Source organism: Lissotriton helveticus, chromosome 1_2, assembly GCF_964261635.1.
Source record: "Lissotriton helveticus chromosome 1_2, aLisHel1.1, whole genome shotgun sequence".
In the NCBI taxonomy this organism is placed as follows: Eukaryota; Metazoa; Chordata; class Amphibia; order Caudata; family Salamandridae; genus Lissotriton; species Lissotriton helveticus.
The window spans coordinates 311,426,744-311,449,592 of NC_136058.1; the positions used below are offsets into that span (position 1 = coordinate 311,426,744).

At 42.9% G+C, this 22,849-nt stretch overlaps 1 protein-coding gene across 1 annotated transcript in view; it reads right to left on the minus strand.

The window, feature by feature from the left end:
• LOC144802321 (HORMA domain-containing protein 1-like) overlaps positions 1-22,849 on the minus strand; it is a 1,664,778-nt gene that overhangs the window by 1,387,007 nt on the left and 254,922 nt on the right. Inside the window, exon 4 of the mRNA XM_078671804.1 lies at positions 2,415-2,559. Coding sequence (XP_078527930.1) covers positions 2,415-2,559 — 145 coding nt within the window. The remainder of the gene's footprint in view (positions 1-2,414; positions 2,560-22,849) is intronic.

A 22,849-nucleotide genomic window follows, 5' to 3' on the forward strand; every position in this document is an offset into this window, starting at 1 on the left:
GAAGCAATACTGGACCCCTTGGCAGAATGCACCCTACTAGGAGTCCATACAATTTTTAGAAGGAGTATGTGTGGGTAAAAACCAGCTCTTGTCAAAAAAGAAGTCTCCCATAGGCCACTTGGGCTAGACGATTGTATTCTTCCCTGTTAAGGAATGGGGGAATCCTAGTCATTCCTTGACAGTAATCTTCTGTAGACATTTTTAGAAGATGAATTAGATAACATCCAGGACCCACGCAAAGAGACCTGGAAGTCCAAGTTTGCCTTGCCACTGCGGAACCAGGATGAAGAACTCTCTCACAAAAAGTTAATAGGAGGGATCTAACTCCAGTTTGAAGACTACACAACCCATCAGAACAAAAACACAGATCAGGAATTTTTACCACCAAGAACCTATGTTTAGGCAGGGAAAAAAGATCCGATTCCAGGACGTAATATCTCCGCATAACATTGCATGGAGAAAGACACTGGGTCTTAAAACCCGAGAGTATTGTATGGTGGGTGTGACATCAGTGATGGACACAAATCATCTGTGTTGTGGTTATCCAGCCTCAACATCTCACAAGCGTGCCAGAAGAAAGAGTGGACTTACAAGAGCTTAAACAATTATGCAGGATTGTACTTTTGTCCTTGGGGAACGCTTAACAGTCACTGGGCTGACGTAGACAAAGAAGACCCTAATTGTGGCAAAAAGGTGTTAATCCTCAAATTAGGAAACTTGGGCATAGTTGCTTTTAGTTTTAATTGTCAAATAATAAATAAAAGCACGTGTCGAATTTTTTTTAAAACCACTGCTTGCTCAAGGGTGCGATGCTTCAGAAATCTATTTGTCCTATAAAAAAAAACACAACAGTTGGGTGGCAAATTATGTCAGGGTTTTCATAAAATCAGAGCTGATAACAGCTTCTCTGGTTATGCTTGTATTATATTGGGACCTGGATTCTAGCAAATAGGTTGGAAGCAGTAGTTTCTTGGTTGGAACGGCCTGTGATTCTCTGCACACCTAAGTTACATGTTGAAGGATATTCACCAACTCCTCTGACCTCTAAAAAAGGGTAGAATTAGACTCCTGGGAAAGGCAGGATTAGAACTTATTCTACAGGGGCGAAACAGGTTGTAGAAAAAGTGCATTCTCAATCGCTCAGCATATGTTACCCATGATCAAATATAACCGTATATTTGAAAAGTGCATGTTCACCCTAGGGTATCTTAACATTGAAATAGCTGATGCTTATTGTCACCCAACTAAAAGGTACTCTTGTTACTGACCTCAGAAAAATGAAAGACTAAGGAGCATATTATCAAGAACGGCGATAAAATTATCGCCGCTATAGCGGCAGGAACCTGCCGCTGAAGCGGCAATAATGGGCTTGATAATATGCCCTTGTAAATTCCTATAGCAGCCCAGTTTAACACCAGAACCTGGGCTGCTATGGGAATTCACAAGAGCATATTATCAAGCCCATTATCACCCCTTTAGTGGCAGTTTCCTGCCACTAAAGCGGCGATAATTTTATCGCCGTTCTTGATAATATGCCCCCCTAAGTGGGCCCACCGATTTGAACCTATGACCATGTGTATTTGCAAATGCAAAAATGGTATTCACAAACCTTTGCTAGGAGTATGCTTTCCAGGCATACTTTAAACTTTTGGGAATTCCTGCAAGTTGTAAATCTTCAGAAATGCTGAAGCATATATCTGCAAATATACTTTTTTGTTTTTGTTTAAGAATTGGGCCACTAACCTATTTAATGTTGTTCATAAATGGTTTACACAGATTCTCCCTCAATTTATTTTTTAAATATTACCATGCATCAAACTAATTTTATTAAAATATGTCTAAGAGAAATGTTCTCTAAATTGTGCAACAGTTTACCAAAACCAATTTTTCAAGTTGAAATGTATGTGTACATTTTATTTTGAAAGCACAAAATAACCAATAATGTTTACAGGCTGCTGCATGCAGACTCAAATGCTAACATTTTTAAAACATGTGTACACGTGTATGTACTCAAACGACTGTCAGTACTGCAAACTGAACTTACAGCATCTCCTTGCAACACTGGGCATAATAGTACATTTTTTGCATTAATTAATCATGTATACCAGTTTGAATGATTTACACATAAAACTACAAATATTGACTTACAGGCAGAAAATCCGTTCACAGATCCGTACTCTAAACTAGCAAAGGGTTTGTCCATTAGGAGATTGGACCAACATGTGCACTGGATAAAGAAAATAGGAAAACGTGCAGTCCTTGACCCCAAACATTTATGTTTTCGGTGTCTGGAAATAGGAATTTCACAACCCTCAATTAGATGTGTCTATCTTCCTATATATCCATCTACCTATGCATGTATCTATCTACCTGAAAGCATTTATTCTTGACAACACAAAAATTCCCAATATTACCTTCCAAATAGCGTGTCCTATATGCGTCTTCTGGAAAAATACCACGTAAGTAGGTGATGCAAGACACTGCAATAGCCATCATCCTTTTGACAAATATCACAGACTGCTGGTGTGTCTTTATCTCATTAGGAAATAGAACAGCCCACTGAAGAAAATACATATATATAGATTTTTTAATGGTATTGGCATAAAAAAGCAAAAACGTTTGATTACAAACATTGTAAGGGTTTAACTGTACTTTGCACAGATCAATAAAGACGGATATCAAACTAAAGTATAATATATCAAAGAGAAGAACATAATAAAGAGTTCCTTAGCTGTAACTATAGTCCTACAGTGTTGGTATTTTTGTCACTCCAATAGCACAATCATCTCACTAAAAAGAAACCTCAAAATTCAGTCAATGAGGCGAGAGCATAGAGAAAACCCCTCACCCATAAGTTACCATAACTCAGATTTCATAACACGTGTATGAAAAGTGGACCTCCTGTGAATCAATGAAATATACTAATACTTGGGTAGGAAACATGTAATGCTAATTCCCTTACAGAGCAATCCTCATCATGGTCATAAGCACTGAACAGACCCGTCCACAAGACAGAATTATTTCTGATGGCACTTTATAAAAATATATATAGGAAGAGGCGGGACTGGTGGTGGATGTTAGTGCAGCGGTCGGCGCTGCAGATCTGACACGCCTCTCGGTTTGGTGCTCCACTGAAGCCGGCATTTCTCTGTGGTGTAACGTGCTGAAAGCACACAATGGCGCCCCCCCACCCTAGACTGTGTTTGGGTACTGGGAAGAGAGCAGCGTATTCCCGCTGATTGGGACACCACCGGGAGACGATTGCCGCCATGGATTGTTTTCACAGCGGAAAATGGGCAATCTCACACGGCTGACATTTGTCGGGGCATTACTAAGTGCACGGACCGGTCACTGCACCTGAGTCCACGTTGGGGAAATGCCTACATGCCCGGTTTGTGAGAACTGTACGGACTACTTACTAGTGTGGGGACTGCATTTACCAGCATTCACAGTGAGTACTGCAGCTGAGGACTAACAGCGGAGCCTCTGATTGGATCAACTGGACTCCAATGGGAGTACAACAAGCGGTACATACCCCACACAAGAACCATCGCTTCTAAGAACATAATGCTGGCAATGAGGAAGGCAAACGCCGAAACGCGTCTGCCAGGTGTTTTTATTGGAATCTGATGTCCTGATGGTAGCAATAAAACTTTCCTGGTGTGGCTCCAACGCATGTGTCGGACCCGTTCTTTAGGAAGAGGCGGGACTGGTGGTGGATATATAGATATATATATATATATATATTTATAGACATATATATATATATATATATATATAGATATATATCTATATATATATATATATATAGATATATATCTATATATATATATATATATATATATATATATATATATTACCTACTGGCGATAGCCAGTAGGTATATATAATTAGGACCTAGTTTCCATAGGAAATCCGCAACATTCTATTGGAAATAACTTTGGCGCCGGATGAGGAATTTGCGTGTAATTTTCCAAAATTTAGGCCAGCTCCGCTCCGCTCCTTCCCTTGAAGTTTCGGGGTGATTCGTCATGCGGGGGCCGAGAAAAAAAAGGGGTCCCAAAACGTGTTTTCCCCATGTTAATTTCCATAGGACGTTCAGACACGGCTACAGCCCGAACCGCTGAATGGAATTAGACTAAACTTTGCAAAATTGTAGGGACTGGTACGCAGAAGTGCCTTTTCTATATTTGGTGAAAATTGCTCCAGTAGTTTTTATGAAAATTAACTTCAAAAACACATATATATCTATAGGCGCGCTTCGAGCGCTTACCGTTACGCGTACCGGGTGTCAGGGACTGTCCGGGACTATGTGGGGAACACAGTCAGGGACTTGGACAAGGACTGGGAACTGGGTAGAAGACGTACACAGAAAGGAGGAGTACAGTGCTGCCCAGGATCATACAGGGAGTCAGAGGAGAAAAAGGGATCCAAAGGGGAAGCCTGTACAAGTGAACAAGATGGGTAAGACTCAGAAAGGAAGGGCACTCACAAGGCAATTTAGCATTCAGACTAACTACACCCAGGAAGGACGTGCAAGACATATATATAATACAACATTAACAATAAATGGGGGTGTGGGGGAAAGCACTCAGGAGCTCCACATGGTAAGACTGAAGCTCAGTAAGTTTCTTACCCACAATTGCTGTTACAGATACTGACTGCAAATACCCACATGCAGGATATGCATGCAAAGGCAGGGTCTGTGGAGCTTATACCTATAGTGATGTTACAAATGTAACTCAAAGACAAAACTCACAGTGAACAAGAAACACCACCTAGGTAGTCAGCTGAGCCCACGGACCCTGGCGATCAAACAGGAACGCGCAAGGCAGTAACAGCAAAGGAGTAGAACCAAACACAAGCACAATAGACAAAGAGCTAGCAAGGAGTAGTGCTTAACAGGAAAGGAAGGAAATGACAGGGCACACGGCAGAAAGCAGGTAACAAACATACAAGGTAACAGAAGTAAGGCCGCAGAATAGAAATGCAGCAAACTAGAACTGGAACCAAGGAAATGGGAAGCAAGGCAGGGACTGGAAATGGATATACAGAAGGGGAGGCTACAAGGGTATACTAGAATAGTGCAGGTTAAGGAATCAAGAAAACAAAGTAGCATAGAAGGCAGTGCTGGGGCAGGAACAAGAAGTGAGCTAAGGCTCAGGAGTCAAGGTAGAACTGCAGACAGTGATGGTTCAGGAACAGGGAACTACCAAAGCTTCAGCAGTCAAGGTAGCACTGCAGGCAGTGCTAGTTCAGGAACAGGGAAATTACTAGAGCTCAGGAGTCAAGGTAGCACTGCAGGCAATACTGGTTCAAGGAAACAGAACATAGCTACAGCTCAGGAAACAAGGAGTCAAGAGAGCACTGCAAGCAGTGCAAATCAGGAACAAGAAATAGCTAAGCCCAGGAACAAAGAATAACTATAGCTCAGGAACTCAGGAAACAAGGTAGCACTGCAGGCAGTGCTAATTCAGGTACAGGGAATAGCTATAGCTCAGCAACTCGGGGAAACAAGGTAGCCTCAGGAGAAGGGAAAATGCAGCAGTTCAGGAACAAGGAATACTAAGGCTATGGGGTCAGGGTAGCCCTGCAGGCAGTGCTAATTCAGGAACAGGAAAAACAGCAGCAGGTCAGGAACAAGGCATAATTAAAGCTCAGGAAACACTGGAAACAAGAATAGCAAAAGCTCAGGGAACTCTGGAACCAAGGATTGGTCTCACCGGTAAACAGCTACAATGACCAATCTTTGCCTGAATGGAGCTGGGGCTTAAAAGAGCTCACAGTAATCACATGCAGCTGGCGTGAGCAGGCTAGCAGCAGCCAGCCACAGGTGAGCTGAATTCCTCCACCCATCCTTGGCCTGCAGGGGTGGAGACAAAGCAGTGAGCAGGGAATTCTGGGTAATGGAGTTTCAGTCATGAGTATGCTGGCTTTAAGTCTAAGCAGGCTGGCTTTCACAAAACCCGGCATGGATTGGGAATGGATGTCAATTCCCAAATAGTGTCCAAATGACTGGAAGTCAAGATATGCATGCAGGGGAGTGTCAGGAAGCATATTAGAACACTGGAGAGTCCCACAGTTCAGCCCCCTGGTGGTGGACACGAGAACACAGGGAGCGAATCGTGACAGTACTCCCCCTCCAAAGACCGTCTCCTGGAGTCTGGAACTGGATCTAAAGCCTTTGCTCCTAAGAATTAAGTCAATTCCCATCATAGATTCAGTGCATGCTATCAGAGGACTGAAGGTAAATTGTGATGTACTGGAGAGTTGGATAATACTCTGTAAATTAACAGCAGTATTGAAGGTAGAACTTGAAGAGTCCAAATCCAGTGGCAGGGGCTTAGAAGCCTGCATTAAAGGTGATGAAGTCCTGATGATGGCAGGCTAGCGTGACCCTCTGAAAACAAAGGCAGATTGGCTGTAGGGTCCAAAGCAGATAACGGATTGGCAGGAGGCACAGAGGTCAAAGGCAATCTGGCTGAAGACAAATAAGGTGACCGGAAGCAGACCTGAAGTTCTGGCCCTAGAAAAAAATATACAGAAGGCTCACATGCAGGAGACTTTGGAAGTAGGTATGCAGGAGACCCAGGCCCTTGAGGCTTACATGTTGAGAGTTTTGTCTCTGATGCTGGAGATTCAGTTTCTGAATGTATTCGTACTGAGACCTCTGGAGGCTGGCAAACTGGAAGCAATGGGTCAAAAAGTAGGCAAGATAGAGGTTCAAGGCCAGAAGGCAGGGGGCCTGCAAGCCATGGTGCTGAAGGCAGGGAGCCTGGAAGCTCTGGTTCTGAAGGCAGGGAGCCTGGAAGCTCTGGGGCTGAAGGCAGGCGGCCTGCAGGTTCTGGTGCTGAAGGCAGGCGGCCTGCACGTTCTGGTGCTGAAGGCAGGCGGCCTGCAGGTTCTGGTGCTGAAGGCGGGCGGCCTGCAGGTTCTGGTGCTGGAGACATGCTCTTTGGAAGCTCTGGCTCCATAAACAGACTTTTAGGAGGCGCCGGCTCTATAAGCAAATTGGTTGGAGGCTCAGTAGGCAGGCAGGCCAGAGGATTGGACTCAGTAGGCAGGCAGACTGCAGGCTGAAGTTCCGTAGGTAGGTCGGCTGAGGACTCGGGCTCTGGAGGAAGGTAGTCTGGAGGCCCTGGTACTGATGGCAAGAAAGCTGCAGGTTCGGGCTCAGATGGCAGGAAGGCTGCAGGCTCGGGCTCAGATGGCAGGAAGGCTGCAGGCTCGGACTCAGATGGCAGGAAGGCTGCAGGCTGAAGTTCAGGAGGCAGCAGGCCGGCTGAGGACTCTGAAGACAGACAAGCTGATGGCAGAGAGGCACAAGGATGACAGTCTTTACATTCTGTGAATGGCGATCGCCCGTGAACATCCCTATTGTCAATAGTGAAATCTTCACAGTTCCTTGGCTCATTAAAACATACTGACGTTCTTTCTTTGGGATGGCTTAGAATAGTGCTTTTCTTAGAGTCTCTGATGACCAGACTTCCTTTACCATTTGGCAGTTCACAACTCTTAGTCAGAAGAAATAGGCCAGAGAATACTTGGTCATGGGAGGTCTTTTCATTTTCTGCAGCATTACAAGGTGGTACAAATGCATCGGCGCATAGAGCATCATCATTTCCTGACTTTTCAATTTGTGTTGTGCTTGAAGGCAAGGGAGCAAACAAGGGGTCAGGAGTTTGTGTCTTCTCAGCAAGGAGGTTGACTTCAGTTGCAGCAGTTAAATCAAGGACATGGTCTGAGTCGCAGGACATTGTCACATCAGGCAAGGGTTGGTCATTCTGTCAGTTACTGTCCGGGACTATGTGGGGAACACAGTCAGGGACTTGGACAAGGACTGGGAACTGGGTAGAAGACTTACACAGAAAGGAGGAGTACAGTGCTGCCCAGGATCATACAGGGAGTCAGAGGAGAAAAAGGGATCCAAAGGGGAAGCCTGTACAAGTGAACAAGACGGGTAAGACTCAGAAAGGAAGGGCACTCACAAGGCAATTTAGCATTCAGACTAACTACACCCAGGACGGACGTGCAAGACATATATATAATACAACATTAACAATAAAGGGGGGTGTGGGGTAAAGCACTCAGGAGCTCCACATGGTAAGACTGAAGCTCAGTAAGTTTCTTACCCGCAATTGCTGTTACAGATACTGACTGCAAATACCCACATGTAGGATATGCATGCAAAGGCAGGGTCTGTGGAGCTTATACCTATAGTGATGTTACAAATGTAACTCAAAGACAAAACTCACAGTGAACAAGAAACACCACCTAGGTAGTCAGCTGAGCCCACGGATCCTGGCGATCAAACAAGAACGCGCAAGGCAGTAACAGCAAAGGGGTAGAACTAAACACAAGCACAATAGACAAGGAGCTAGCAAGGAGGAGTGCTTAACAGGAAAGGAAGGAAATGACAGGGCACACGGCAGAAAGCAGGTAACAAACATACAAGGTAACAGAAGTAAGGCCGCAGAATAGAAAGGCAGCAAACTAGAACTGGAACCAAGGAAATGGGAAGCAAGGCAGGGAATGGAAATGGATATACAGAAGGGGAGGCTACAAGGGTATACTAGAATAGTGCAGGTTAAGGAATCAAGAAAACAAAGTAACATAGAAGGCAGTGCTGGGGCAGGAACAAGAAGTGAGCTAAGGCTCAGGAGTCAAGGTAGCACTGCAGACAGTGATGGTTCAGGAACAGGGAACTACCAAAGCTTCAGCAATCAAGGAAGCACTGCAGGCAGTGCTAGTTCAGGAACAGGGAAATTACTAGAGCTCAGGAGTCAAGGTAGCACTGCAGGCAATACTGGTTCAAGGAAACAGAACATAGCTACAGCTCAGGAAACAAGTAGTCAAGAGAGCACTGCAAGCAGTGCAGATCAGGAACAATAAATAGCTAAGCCCAGGAACAAAGAATAACTATAGCTCAGGAACTCAGGAAACAAGGTAGCACTGCAGGCAGTGCTAATTCGGGTACAGGGAATAGCTATAGCTCAGGAACTCGGGAAACAAGTTAGCACTGCAAGCAATGCTAATTCAGGAGAAGGGAAACTGCTGCAGTCCAGGAACAAGGAATACTAAGGCTATGGGGTCAGGGTAGCACTGCAGGCAGTGCTAATTCAGGAACAGGAAAAACAGCAGCAGGTCGGGAACAAGGCATAATTAAAGCTCAGGAAACACTGGAACCAAGAATAGCAAAAGCTCAGGGAACTCTGGAACCAAGGATTGGTCTCACCGTTAAATAGCTACAATGACCAACCTTTGCCTGAATGGAGCTGGGGCTTAAAAGAGCTCACAGTAATCACATGCAGCTGGCGTGAGCAGGCTAGCAGCAGCCAGCCACAGGTGAGCTGAATTCCTCCACCCATCCTTGGCCTGCAGGGGTGGAGACAAAGCAGTGAGCAGAGAATTCTGGGTAATGGAGTTTCAGTCATGAGTAGGCTGGCTTTAAGTCTAAGCAGGTTGGCTTTCACAAAACCCGGCATGGATTGGGAATGGATGTCAATTCCCAAATAGTGTCCAAATGACTGGAAGTCAAGATATGCATGCAGGGGAGTGTCAGGAAGCATATTAGAACACTGTAGAGTCCCACAGTTCAGCCCCCTGGTGGTGGACCCGAGAACACAGGGAGCGAATCGTGACACCGGGGAGCGCACCTGGCGCGCCAGGGAAGTGCGCGAGCGGAAAGGTGATTGGCTCGCGGGTGTTTGTCAACATTTGAAACAGTCCGGAGAGTCCGCCATTTTGTGTCTTGGTAGAACCGAGACACAAGAGGTGAAAAATAAAACGGGAAAACGTTGAAAGGGGGAAGGGTAGAGACCGCCTGACCCCCTAGGTTTCCTCAGGGGGGCCTAGAAGGACCACAAAGGGCAAAATTATTTGTATTTTTTTGGGGGGAAATTTTGCGGAGTAAGCTCAGGGCGCGCGTACATGGGCGTTTACAGGTACGCGTACCCTGAGCGTACCACAGGGGAAAACAGTGAAAAAGGGGGTCCCAAAACGTGTTTTTTAACATGCAATTTTCCATAGGACATCTAGCCCTTCTCAGGGGGTCCCAGAAGAACCCCAAGGGCGATTTTTCAACAAAAAATAAATAAACAATTTGCCCTGGGGGTGATTCTGGGACCCACTGAGAAGGGCTAGGGGGTCAGGGGATCTCTACCCTGCCCCATTTTCGCGTTTTCCACTCTTGGTTTGGACAGTTTGGAATGTTGACAGACGACTGCCAGCAAATCAGGAGTGCGCTCAGACATTTCCGAGCATGGGCTGCATTGATTGGATGTGAACAGTCCAAACCATGAAGTTTGGGCAGCCATCTTGTGCTCGGTAGACCGAGGCACAAAAGAAGCAGAAAAACAAACTTTTAGAATGCAAAAAGGGGACAGGGTACAAACACCCTCACCCCCTACGGCTGCTCAGGTGGTCCCACAAGGATATTAACATATTTAAACGTTATACGCTAATAGAATTAGCATTTAAAAAACCTTTGAAATTTATTGAAAGAAACCATAGGTTTCACGCCTGATATAGTTAGGAATTAGCATTTAAAAAACCTTGCAAATATCACTGAAAAAAACATAGGTTTAAGGCCTTATATAGTTAGGAATTAGCATATTAAAAACCTTGCAAATTCACTGAAAAAACCATAGGTTTCAGGCCTTATATAGTTAGGAATTAGCATTTAAAAAAACCATTGAAATTGCTCCTATATAGTTAGTTGTACTAACTATATTTCGCGCACCCGCAATCCACTGCTGATGTTGTCACATTTTACATCATTCATGACATAGTCAGTGACATCACTGATGACATCTCAAATGACATCAATGATGACATCACTGATGACGTCATCCACGTGACAATCACATACACCTTTTCATACACTAGTAAAATCTTTCATCACTCTTTGTAAAATACAGAGTATCATATTTGAATCCATTGACACAGCAATAGAAGTATTTAAAATCCCACTCATTGATTCCTAGATGTATACACACATCTAATCAGTTACCTGTAGATTCACTCATACATGCTGTCAATGAACAATAGAACACTATCAAAAATACTTGTACACCTATACCGACATTACACACCAGCACACAACCTATTCACAAATGAAGTTATCCTACTCACTTATGCAAACAATGAATCATACTTACATACTTACTTAGCTACACATTTATACAAACACCACTTCATCTATTCATTTAGATAGTAAGTCATATTTAGTATATTATAAAATCATTATTACAAGTATACAGTTATCCATACAGTCACTCACACAATCATTGAGTCTTATGTATACTTATTTATATACAACAACTGACACATACACTGCCTTTTATTTTTCAAGTTTGTTGGACATGTACCATTGAGAAATATATTTGCTCATCACCACACCCATAAAGATATTCATTCACCCAAACAACTGATAGAACTTGTAGTTTTAACTTCATATATCTACTGAATCAACTATTCACACATCTTTAGGCAGTCACACACCCTCTACCGAACCACACACACATTCACTCACATGAGATTTATAAATCGACCTCCAGACAAAGACCCCCAGAGGCCTCAATAGTGGTGAGGAGCTTGCTGTGCATCTAGGAAAATGAATCTTGCAATTCTGATTCTCTTCTTTTGGAATAGACTACATAACACTTCTATACCCTTTAGCTGCCTACTACCTTGAGAACTAAGGGAAGAGCCAATAGATGGCGAAATTAGGAGGTACCACTAGCGGCTCATGTTGGAGCCGCCTATGCCGATCCACGGGAAGATTTACTGTTACACAGGTTGTGCAATGACTAATCAAATGTTTAATTATGTATATTCTCATTATTAATTCAATGTGAGTTATTGACTCTAAGTAACGATGTATTTAATATATATGCATTTTTTTAACTGTAAATACATTGGAGCACTGTGTAAAATGGCGCTCACCGTTGTGTGTAGGTGAGCAGTCCTACCTCACTATCCCTTATTCTTTTACGTGTTGGGTCCCTTTAAAAATAAGCTTCTGTGTTTCACGGCTGTGAACACATTGAGAAAGGGGTTTCCCGAAACTCGTCTGTGTTAATTGTGAAATAAATCGAGTCTTGTGAAGTAAACCGGCCCACGAGTGCCGCTTCCTTCCTTCCCGGCTGGGACAGGGGGGGTTTTGGAGCTACGATATTTTGAACGGAGCACCACTGTCACGGCGGCACCCGCCATTGAATGCACTGCTGTTTTGGTGCAATACGGAGCGTTAAGAGGAGAAGTACAGCAGCAGCACCGCCCAAATCTCGGAAGAACTGCCCGGCAATGCAGGAGATGCATGGAAATCGGATTCCCCGGAAAACGGCAGATGAGCATTTGATTGCCGCGATAGCCGAGTAAGCAGCATACGCTTGAATGTTTAAAAGTAACGGCGGGACAATATCTGTGAGAATCCAGGGCGAGGCAAAGGGGCGGTTCACACAAGTGAAGACGTACACGGATACCGGGCTCGGTATCCAAGCAGAAACATTTTCCCAAATGTTTAGTGACGCAGCACGTGAGGAAGCGGCTTTAGGGATGTTTAAGAAGAAAAAGAATGAAGCTGCACCTAATGGCAATTTAGCGAATAGGAAGACTTCTGGCACTTTTGCAGCAATATATCTAAAACTGGAAAGACTACATGAGAGAGAAGTCCGAAAGTGGTGGGAGGCGACCTCTCTCCAAAATTATATTGAAGTGGAGAGGGTCCCTCGTGGGCTGCGGGTGTACACCATTCCCGCCTATGAGAACCCAGACCCACAGCTTTTGGAGGAATGGAAAATACATACGGCCTCCTTTTGTAAAGGGAGTCTACAGCTTTTGATAAGGTTTGCCTGGAGTGACAGAGCCAAAGCACTCGAAGAGATCAAAACTCTGGAAGAAGAGTTGGAGAAAAACCCGGATAAAAAGGAACACGAGGATATCAAGGAAGAAATGAAAATAAGACTACAGAAATACGAATTAAAAATTCGACAAAGGAAGGAAAAAAAATTCGACAGAGACGAAAGAGACTATTCCATGGGCCGTATTTTGACTTTCGCAAAAAAAAATTGACGGACCCCGGAAAGAAATGATGCGCAAGAAACAGAATCCACCTAAGCCCTCTGCCAGAGTTGAAACATCAGAATCGGAGTTAACAGCATCAGAGCATTCAGGGGAAGACACGGCTGGACCATCAAGGCCCCCTAAGAAAACCCTTTTTCACGAGGAATTCGATCTGATCAGAGCAACATGGCTACGGGGGGGCAAAACCAAACCCCCGGAACAAAATGCAGGAGAACTAGGAGGGGAGGTAGGAAGAGGAAGGGGCAGAGGCGGAGGTAGAAATGATTCGGCTGCAACAAAGAAGAAGAGAGGGGGAAGGTGGTGAATACAACAGACAATCTGACAATAATAAATCTGACTGGTAGAACATTAACATCTGATGAGGAGTCCGTATTAAAACTTGGATTCTCATTTGTAGTGTAGTTCCTATCTTCCCAATAGGCTCTGCGCATTGGAATAATACCTACAGCAGTAAAGGCCTAGGCCAGACGTTAACTAGGTCTACTACTGTCGATACTAGACTTAAGTTTTGGGTTTGCCAGCGTAGCTCAGAGTTCGCTAGAAACTTTCTCGAATGTTCAGGAAAGAATTAACTCCCCTGATTAGACAAGAAGGGATTTAGTTTCTGACAACCATAGAACATGACAACTTTGCTCTACCCTAATCAAGAGTGTATCTCCAGAGTTGTGTGAGCACAAGGCAATTATTTTACTCAGTCAGTACGTGCATTCTTAGTCTCATCAGATTGTAGAGAAAAGGAAGAGACGGGCGTGTTCAATAAAAAGGTGTTATTTATTGATCAGTCTCTTTTCTCGTACAAGAGAAATGGATCGATATTATTGCAATACTTATAGTTAAGTAAAGTGCATACATTAAAAGCAATAGTATAAAATAATACTGTAAAAACATTGATATGGTTTAGCCATATCATGTTTAAAATGATTAAAATATATTTACATACACATATACATTTGACTAAACGTACTCAACTGGTGTTTCTAAATACGCCTACCCCGTGTACCTGACCTAAGTCTAATGCGTGGGCGGGAATAGAAAGTTACAGTTTAAGTTAAGTTTGTTTTTGCCAAGTGAATAACTAAAGAATTCTCTGTGAGGGGTTATTCAGTTCTGTACCTGGAAGTTAGGATGAATGAGGAATGGTATCTCTTTCTCTGGTCTCGATATTCCAGGCTGCCTGCGAGGGCTGCCCGAAAGCGCCGGTGCTGGGTCTCTCGGTAGGAGATAGCAGCGCGTCTCTCAGCGCGTCAGGAAGGCGGGGCTGCTGCCAGCGGGGTCTGCTCTGCTTCTGGGCTTCGGCAAGTATGGCTGCTCCGTCTCGTCACCACGCGTGTGTTTTCATAGGGCAAGATGGGCAATATTTATACCTTAAAGGTGCCGAGATTGACGTAAGGATGGACATAGATACGTCAATAAAGATGTCATACGACTTGCTCGTTAGCACATTCTTTTACTGAAGTTCTCTGTGAAATCAAAACAATGGCCGCACGGATTTTCCAGGTTGTCATAGGTTTGATTTGTTATGAGAACGTCGTATGCCTTATCAGGGGCTGGAGGAATGTCGCTTGTCTAATTAGATCTCAAGCGTTATGACCTAATCAGATCACACGTTCCTGTGCCGTAGTGTGACTGCGTCAGATAACGGTATCTGCATCATGAGGGCTTTTCTTGCCTCATGGGCTGACTGTTAGTTAACTTGATAGTTAGTTTAACCAGAATAGGGTCAGGAATAGGGGGATTGATTCAGAACCTATAGGAATACATGACACCCACTCCACGCTAACTATGGTCATATTTACTAATCTATGCATAGTATAATATAGTACAACATACTATAGAGTATAGTGTATACCTCACCACCCCAAAATACATAAATGCATTTTGAAATTTTCAAATATACTGAAAAATTGCAGTCATATATATTGTATGCACTTAAGCTATGAATTAAACGCTAAAGTAAACACGCATTTGTAGACATTATTGCTTATTTGGTATATGAGAAATACACATGAAATGGCTCTTAATATGGCTATACAGAAAGAAAGTTCGAGACCATTTCATCACATAATAAAATATTTGTGAACATACCAGCGGGCAACTAAAGTTTATAAAGTATCTAAAAATAGAAATCTTAGTTCTCTAGGAATAGTTTCTTACTTTAAGCAGAAGATAAGTGTCCCGAAAATTTTGTAAAAAATAATTTGGGGCTGCTAAAAAATTGCTGTCCGTGAACTGGTGGGAAAAATTGTTCATGTGACTTTATTTTTAAAGTTGAAGGCCGAATTCAGGGAACGCCGTGTGCGAGCTTGCTCAAAAGTCTCTATTTCTGTTCTGGAGAGAACATCATATCATTAAGGCTTTCGAAAAAACTGTCAACAGCTTCATGGGAAAGTTCCACTAAGTCGGAAATAGGTGTAACCATGCATTCGTGCGCATGATTGTCTCCATAGACATTCTGATTCGCATTGCTGACAGAAGGTCGTACCTGATCAATGCTGCTTTCATCTTGAACTTCACTACTCTTCAATCGTAGTGGTGAAGATTCCACGAATGCCGTCATCAGGATTGGCAGCCTTTGAGGGCAGCACAAAGCGTGAACCTTGGTAGGAACCAACAATGTATCTGCATCCACTGGCGCATCCGATTGTAGCGTCAGACAGGTGTCTAACACGCATTCTTCTCCGCATAGCAGACATCTCAATACAGGTAAAACACATCTTTGCCACATTGGTCGAAATGATAGAAACCAAGTCATGTTCAGGTCTCTAAGCCGGGAGAGTCCCAGGATTTTTGATATCCGGTCCCGGTATCCAATGGCTAGGATTGTATCTTCCATTGTCGCGAGAGTTTGATCTGTGACATGGGTTGCCATAACGAAAAATAAGGACTAAGAATAGGATTCCTGCAATTAGTCCCAGGATCAGGGGAAGTCCGCCAAAAATCGAATGGACGAAATCTGGAAAAATACCCAGTATGGCTTTGAATGGTGTTAATGCCATCGAAAATACTGTCTTAAATACCTTTGAGACCCCAGTGGTATCAGAAATATTTAAGATTTCGCTCAGGATTTCCGCGAAATGTACGGGGGAATTAGTTGATAATAATGTATGTATCTCTGCAGTCGTCCTTGCGACTTGTAGATCATACGTTTCTTTTGATGACGAGAGCCTTGTAGGCGTCTGAAGAAGCACTGTTTTCATTCTGCTTAAAGTATCTATTCGAATAGAAGTAATTTTCAAACTGGGCCATGCCCTTGCCTCCCTGTCTGGAAAGGAGCTGGGGAACAAAGAACGTCCACAGCACTTGACCTTCGCAGTCGTAGTGACTAGATAAGGAGTCCCGGGCATAAGACTACAACATTTGCGTTCTACAATAAGAATGTAACTCCCATTATAGGGTCTTTGAAAGAATGGTTCTATTTCAGTTGCAGGTGCGCCTTGCTGGTGACATGAAAGGTTGTATGAATTCCCTTCACAGGCTCCATGCAAACTAATTCCGTTACACAGAAGCGTGCCGCTTAGTGACATAGCACAATTGTTGCCACTAAGAAACACTTTCTGTCCTTTATTACTGACACATGCATGTGAATAGGGCAGGTTCCAAGTTGTTTTAAGGTACCCCTTCCCCAATTTCTCGTACATGCCAGCCTGTATATATTTTTGGCAGTATTGAAACCTGAAGGTTGAGATTGGAATATTTATGATTCCGTGGATTATCCATTCACTGACAGGTCGTTCTGACATTGTCATTGGTAATCTTTCTAGTTTTTCAATGCTCAAGATTGTATAATCAGCACCCTTTTGCGCCATACCGATTTGTCTATCAGTAAGGTTAAAGATTTGGAATAGTGACGTTGTGTTGATTAAACGCCAAGGCACGTAGCCTGAACGCAGATTTTGTAACGTCCAGCCAAGCTGTACAATAGAACGCAATTGTGACTGACCATGTTGTAATAACAGTAAGTCTTGCGATAATATATCGATTGCTGAAGACACAATGCTGTCCAATGAAAAAATTCTGGAGGACAGAGTCATTAATCCATTGTCCACTACAGAAAGTGATTTTTCCAAATTAATACGGTCAATTTCCTGTATTCTCTCTGCTGTTTCAATTTGATTAACCTTCCAGGCCTCATTGTATGCTGCATATACAGAGGCTGCTATGAAACGCTTTTGACGCTGTTTGCGTGGTCCCATTATGAAATCACGCAAGTCAGCACCATCAGTAAGTAAAGTTAGGTGTTGCTTAATTTCAGGCAGTGTGGAAGTTTGTAGCCACTGAAGGCATAATTTGCCCACACTGTAGGTTGTTATTATCCCTGGGTGATGTCTTTGGGGATATCTAGGGTCTGGCCTGGTCATTTTGAACCCCTGTGTTTTATTCAGGAATCTGTCTTGACAGTTATTTGTATCTGTGGGCCAGATCAACCATTGTTTCCAATCAGGATGTGTTCTGTTTTGGTTTAATATATGGTTTACGTCTATCTCTTCATCCGTATCAGAGCTATTGCTAAACATTGCTGGCTTTGGAATAGACGGTTTATTTAAATCTTTGATTTTGGCTAGGCCAAGACAGGTGGTTTGTTGAACAGTGTCATTTAAAAATATCATTTGTTCTGGGATCATGCAAGCTCTAAACAAAGCTTCTAAACCCTGTACTTGCCATTCTTTTGTACCCCAAACACTTTTCAAATCAACATTTTTGTCCCAATAATTAAATCCTAAAGTATTCATTTCTTCGAAGAATGAATCTGAATATATCAACTTTGTGTTGGTTATCATGGTTTTCATCCCTGTCTTGTTTGACAATTTAAAATAAAATGTTTCAGAATTACTTGTGTTAAAACCTGAAAAATATGAATATTTGTCGTAAACGGTTCTTGAGCTCCCTTTTGGAGGTGTTGCACAATGTTCCCATTGATTATAATTTAAAACATTTCTAGGTTGTGCAGATTTATGTAAAAAATGGTTACCATAGTGGTTATAGCAATACATACTATCATAATTTGTAGAACCTTGCAAATAATCATGTTTTGTAAATTTAGCAGACATTACTAAGTCAGACATCATGTTATTAATGCTTTCGAAGTCCCAATCATCAGCAAATGAGTTTGGTTTTGCAAAGTCACTCAAGGAGATCTTGATTTGGTGGGGATATTTCAGGATCTCGACCGGACCATAAATTTCATAGTCAGTGTTGTCCCAGGCTACCCCACCAGGTATAGGATTGGCTGTGAAGTTGGCTGAAGAAAGTTCTCTTTTCTCGACGTGTGAAGATGTGTGGTTTGAGGACCAAGTTGATGTTCTGACTTGCTGTGTCCATTTTAGCATATTTTCCCTCAATGAAGCGTCCCAAAGTTAATACCATGATGAGCCAAAGTATGAGGATAAATGCACCAAAACCCACCCAAAATTCAATCCATGGAGAAATCAGATATGTTTCTTTCAGTTGGTTCAAAAGTTCCTTAGCTTTGTCTTTAAAGGATTTTGATGATGGCTGTGTCTTTGATTCACTGAGGCTTTCAGAGGAATCATCGAAGTTGATGAAGTAGCCGGATGCAGTTCTGTCAATTGTTCCAATTGGTTCAGGATTTTTGTTGCTTGCATTTTCACTTGGTACTTCATTATAGATTGGTGTGTCTCTGCTAAATGTTTTTATTTGGGTTTTCAGAGGTCTGAGTTCTATTGCATTGTTGCATAGTCCTTGTTGTTCTTCTGTAGGCGTTTCGAATGTGATGAGCCTCTTTGTTAGGACCTCTGTACTGGTAGCAAACCTTGGTGTTCTGCTACTTATTGGGAGTCCACTTGGCCTACTGTTTGTTATCGGCCACCTGTTGTGGTTTTACCAGGTCGATGGATACAACTCGGTTCTCCTTTTTACCAGCAAGTGGCGGTAGTACAACTGATCTTGTCCCGTTGACAGACAAGACAGGAACTGCTTTTCTGTAAGAAGGCCCAAATTCCTTCTTTACCGCGATCTTCTCCCTGACTAGATCCCCGACTTTTGGAATCCAGACAGGTCTTGCTGGGACAGGTGGTGATTCTTCAGTGGTTGTTGGCTGTTGTTTCAACTGTATGTTGCTCAGGTCTTTTCTTGTTTTGTTTAAGTCCTGCAAAATAGCCAAACGGTCTTTGACATCAAAGCTTTTTTCTTTAACCACTGAAGTCTGACTGTCGAGGTCAGAGATAATCATTCTAGTTCCAAATAATAATTCGTACGGACTGAATCCCTTCAGAGAATTTCTTGGCAAGTTATTTAGACTACGTTGGACACTTATTAGATGTTTGACCCACCCAGCTCCCGAACCTAATATCCTTTCCATTATAGATTGCTTTCTGCCTTGGTTTTTTCTTTACACCATCCCGTACCCTCAGGAAGGAAGTGAGAAGATTCCCGCTGGACTGTGCTCATTCGGCCATGTTTCCCCCCAGGCTGGTGGGCTTGAGTGAAAACAATGGTCGAACGTAGCATGCTCTTAGCGTATATGCCATTTAGACTCGCAAATCTTTGTATAACAGTCCGGACGTCAGCCGAGTGCTGGTGATCTACATTATAAGTGGAAACTAGCCTGTATATGTTAATCGCAAGCCCTGCTTTTTATTGGTCATATTATCTGCCTTGATACGACGAGGTATTAAACTGTTTCTCTCCCCACTGCGATCTCTGTTGCAGTTTGGGCAGTTTTTTTCCAAACATGGTGTAATGCAGGCTCATGCCTGGCCACCAGTACCGTGATTGTAATTCTTCCAGAGAATCTTTCAGTTTGAGGTGTCTGAGACCCTCGCCCATATGTGCGTCTGCGATTAACAAGCTTCTCCTGTCAATGTTTGCAATCACTCTATCCCCCACTCCAGGGATTCGAGCAAAAGGGACGGAGTTTGCATCGATTATGTATGTATAATTGAGTGGATAGTTGATCGGTAACGCTGAGCAGTCGCCTTTTGATGACGTTTTCACCGCCAGCACTGTTTCACCGTCAATGTATTTTAATGTACGCTTTTTTCGAACTACGGGAGCCGATTTAGTGGCTGCCGCTGCGGCTGTTTCAGCCAATGAATTCCCTACAACGTGAACGCCATCACGCTGATGACTCAGTGAGTGTGTCACGTGAGTCCTTGGTAGTTCTTTTTGTAAAAGAGCTATTTGTTCCCAGAGCAATTTCTGCTTTATTGGTGCATCTGTGTCATCTTTGTAATCGTTCTGAATCCATGTCTGCAAATCCTTGTTATATGATTTGACGCAGTAATATGAATCTGACACTATAAGTGTCGGGAATTCGCGATCCGCATTATCTAGCGCCATCTTCAATGCTATTATTTCAGTTTGTAGTTCTGAATTAGTTTCTACTGAGTGTGATTTTGTTAATAGAGGTCTTAGTTTACCTCCGCGCCACACTTCTTTTGTAATCTCACATGTGGGGTTGTATGCATGTTCTCCCCAAACGGAGGGTTGAGCATGTCCGTCTGTATAGATTACACAGGCGTAATGTCGTAGAGGCAGAATGTCGATTGGCAGAGGATACGTCTTTTCATATTTTAGATTTTTTAATTCTTCTAGTTCTTTAGAAAATTGTCAACCAGGCTATACTTGATAATTCATATCCTACGTATAAGACCGTTAAATGGGCAATTCTGGATTCTTTAAAGTTGAATTTGTAACCCTCTGCTGCGAACCCAAGTATTATGGTGTTCACTCTTTTCAAATGAGTATCCAAGTCATCGTCTGTTAAGTAAATGTCATCGACATAAGATAATGCTTCATCATCATATAGTTGCAGTAATTCTGTTACTCTCGCTGAGAATACCCCCGGGCTGTTCTTGTACCCCTGGGCTAACCGACAGAATTGCTTTTGAGTGCCATTTACTGAGAATGCAGTTAAATATCTGCTCTCTGGTGCTATGTTTTGACAAAAGAATCCATTGGAGATGTCCAAGGTTGTTTTGTATTTTTTGCGCACTATGTTATTCATTAGTGCAGCACTGTGTGAGTTTTGCACTGCAAAGGTTTTGCAACATGTGTTAAGGTGTCGGTAATCCAAAACTAGACGATATGAATTGTCTGGTTTGGAGACCGGAAACAAAGGATTGTTCATTTGTGAGGTGCAAGTTTCAATCACCCCCTGGTATTCTAGCTGATCTAGTATTTCATTTACGTGTTTTTTAGCTTCTTGCTTAATTGGGTACTGCCTTTGTGCAGTAGGTTGTGATTTTAACTGGATTTTGTGAGGAGGAGAATCCTCATCCCATCCTACATGATTTTTATATAAAGCAGGTGCTAAGGCCACTGCCCACTTTCTAGCAAGTGTGTATTTTTTATGAATCGGGATTTGATTCGAGAAGGCAGGCATAATTACTTCTTCGCCATGAGGGCACTCCCTGACAAACTCTGGTGGCAGTCTTTTTCAGCTAGAAGGATGTCATAACCCTTGGAAAGGTTATCCCAAAATAGTCCCCTTATTTTCCTAGTCTTATCTCCCTCTATACGTAATGTTATCTCGTATATCTTGTGGGGTTTGCTAACTCTGGTGTCTGCAGTTTCCACTTGAAGATATTCATTCGTGTCCACTGTCTCCAGATGATTCATAAGGACTTTGCGAGCTATGCTCACTTCTGCTGCGCTGTCTAGCATTGTCTGAGCCCACTCTCCGTTTTTCAGTTGTGTCCTCAGTATTCTCGGCATTGTTAACTACCTTGATACTGGCTACCTTCTTTTTTGAAAATTGTAATTTCTTTTTTAGCTGAGCAGGTTCCTTGTCTTTGGACTTGGCGTGCTCTTCTCTTTGTTCTGATCGTCCTCTTCTTTCCGATTTCTGCGAGGAAGTCTGAAAAGATTGAGAGGGACGTGTATCAATGTCTTGATATCTATCAGGTTTTTTAATATTATCCCTATTTCTAAGGTTATATCTTTTCCCAGAGGGGTCACTCTGGGGTGACCTGTGTCTCTGGTTCGGAGATTTCTCCCTTCGCCTAGGAGACCTTCCTCGGGACTGGAATTTCTTTTCTTTTGGATTGGATTGTTTGTTTCCATCCCAGTTCTTTTTTGGTGAATTATTATTAAAAAATATTTTTTCTGGACTTTCAGTCAGTTGCGGTTTTACTGGTATTCCACCTAAACTATCTCTACCTAGTTCTTCATAAGATTTTTCTATGATTCTGGCAATTTCAGCTGGTTGGTCTGCTATATCTGTCTCTTTTAACCTCTGGCGGATCGCCACGTTTGCTGCTTCACCTTTTATATTGGCTAATAATATAGCCGAGACCTGCTTGAAGTCTTTCAGTAATTTCATACCAAGAGTTAAAGCTGGTTCTGGACCGTATTCGTCTTGAATTTGTTTTAGCACATCTGGTATTACCGAAATGGATGGAACACCGTGCGTTTTTGTGTAGATTGAAGCAAAGACTGTACCCCAAGTGTCACAGTCTTCTATGTGTGGTGCGATTCCCATTGGGAGACATATAGTCAGAATCCTGTGTTTTTCTAGCGGGGTGGTGTCAGGAAACACCGCCTCTATTTGGGTGATTTTCTGTGCCAACCAGAATGGTATCTGTTCCCGTTTAGCCGGAACTTTACCTAGGCAGGATTGGATGTTCTGTGGTGTGATTTTATTTGTGTTCCCCTGGTGAGGGGTCAGCTGTGGAAGTTTAATCGCTGGCTGAATTGTTGAAGTCCGCATTACATACTGGACTAATTGTCTATGAATTTTTAGTAATTGTTTTAGCTGTATTAACAGCTCTCCTGTAGACATTCCTTCGATGTCTGGGTGTGG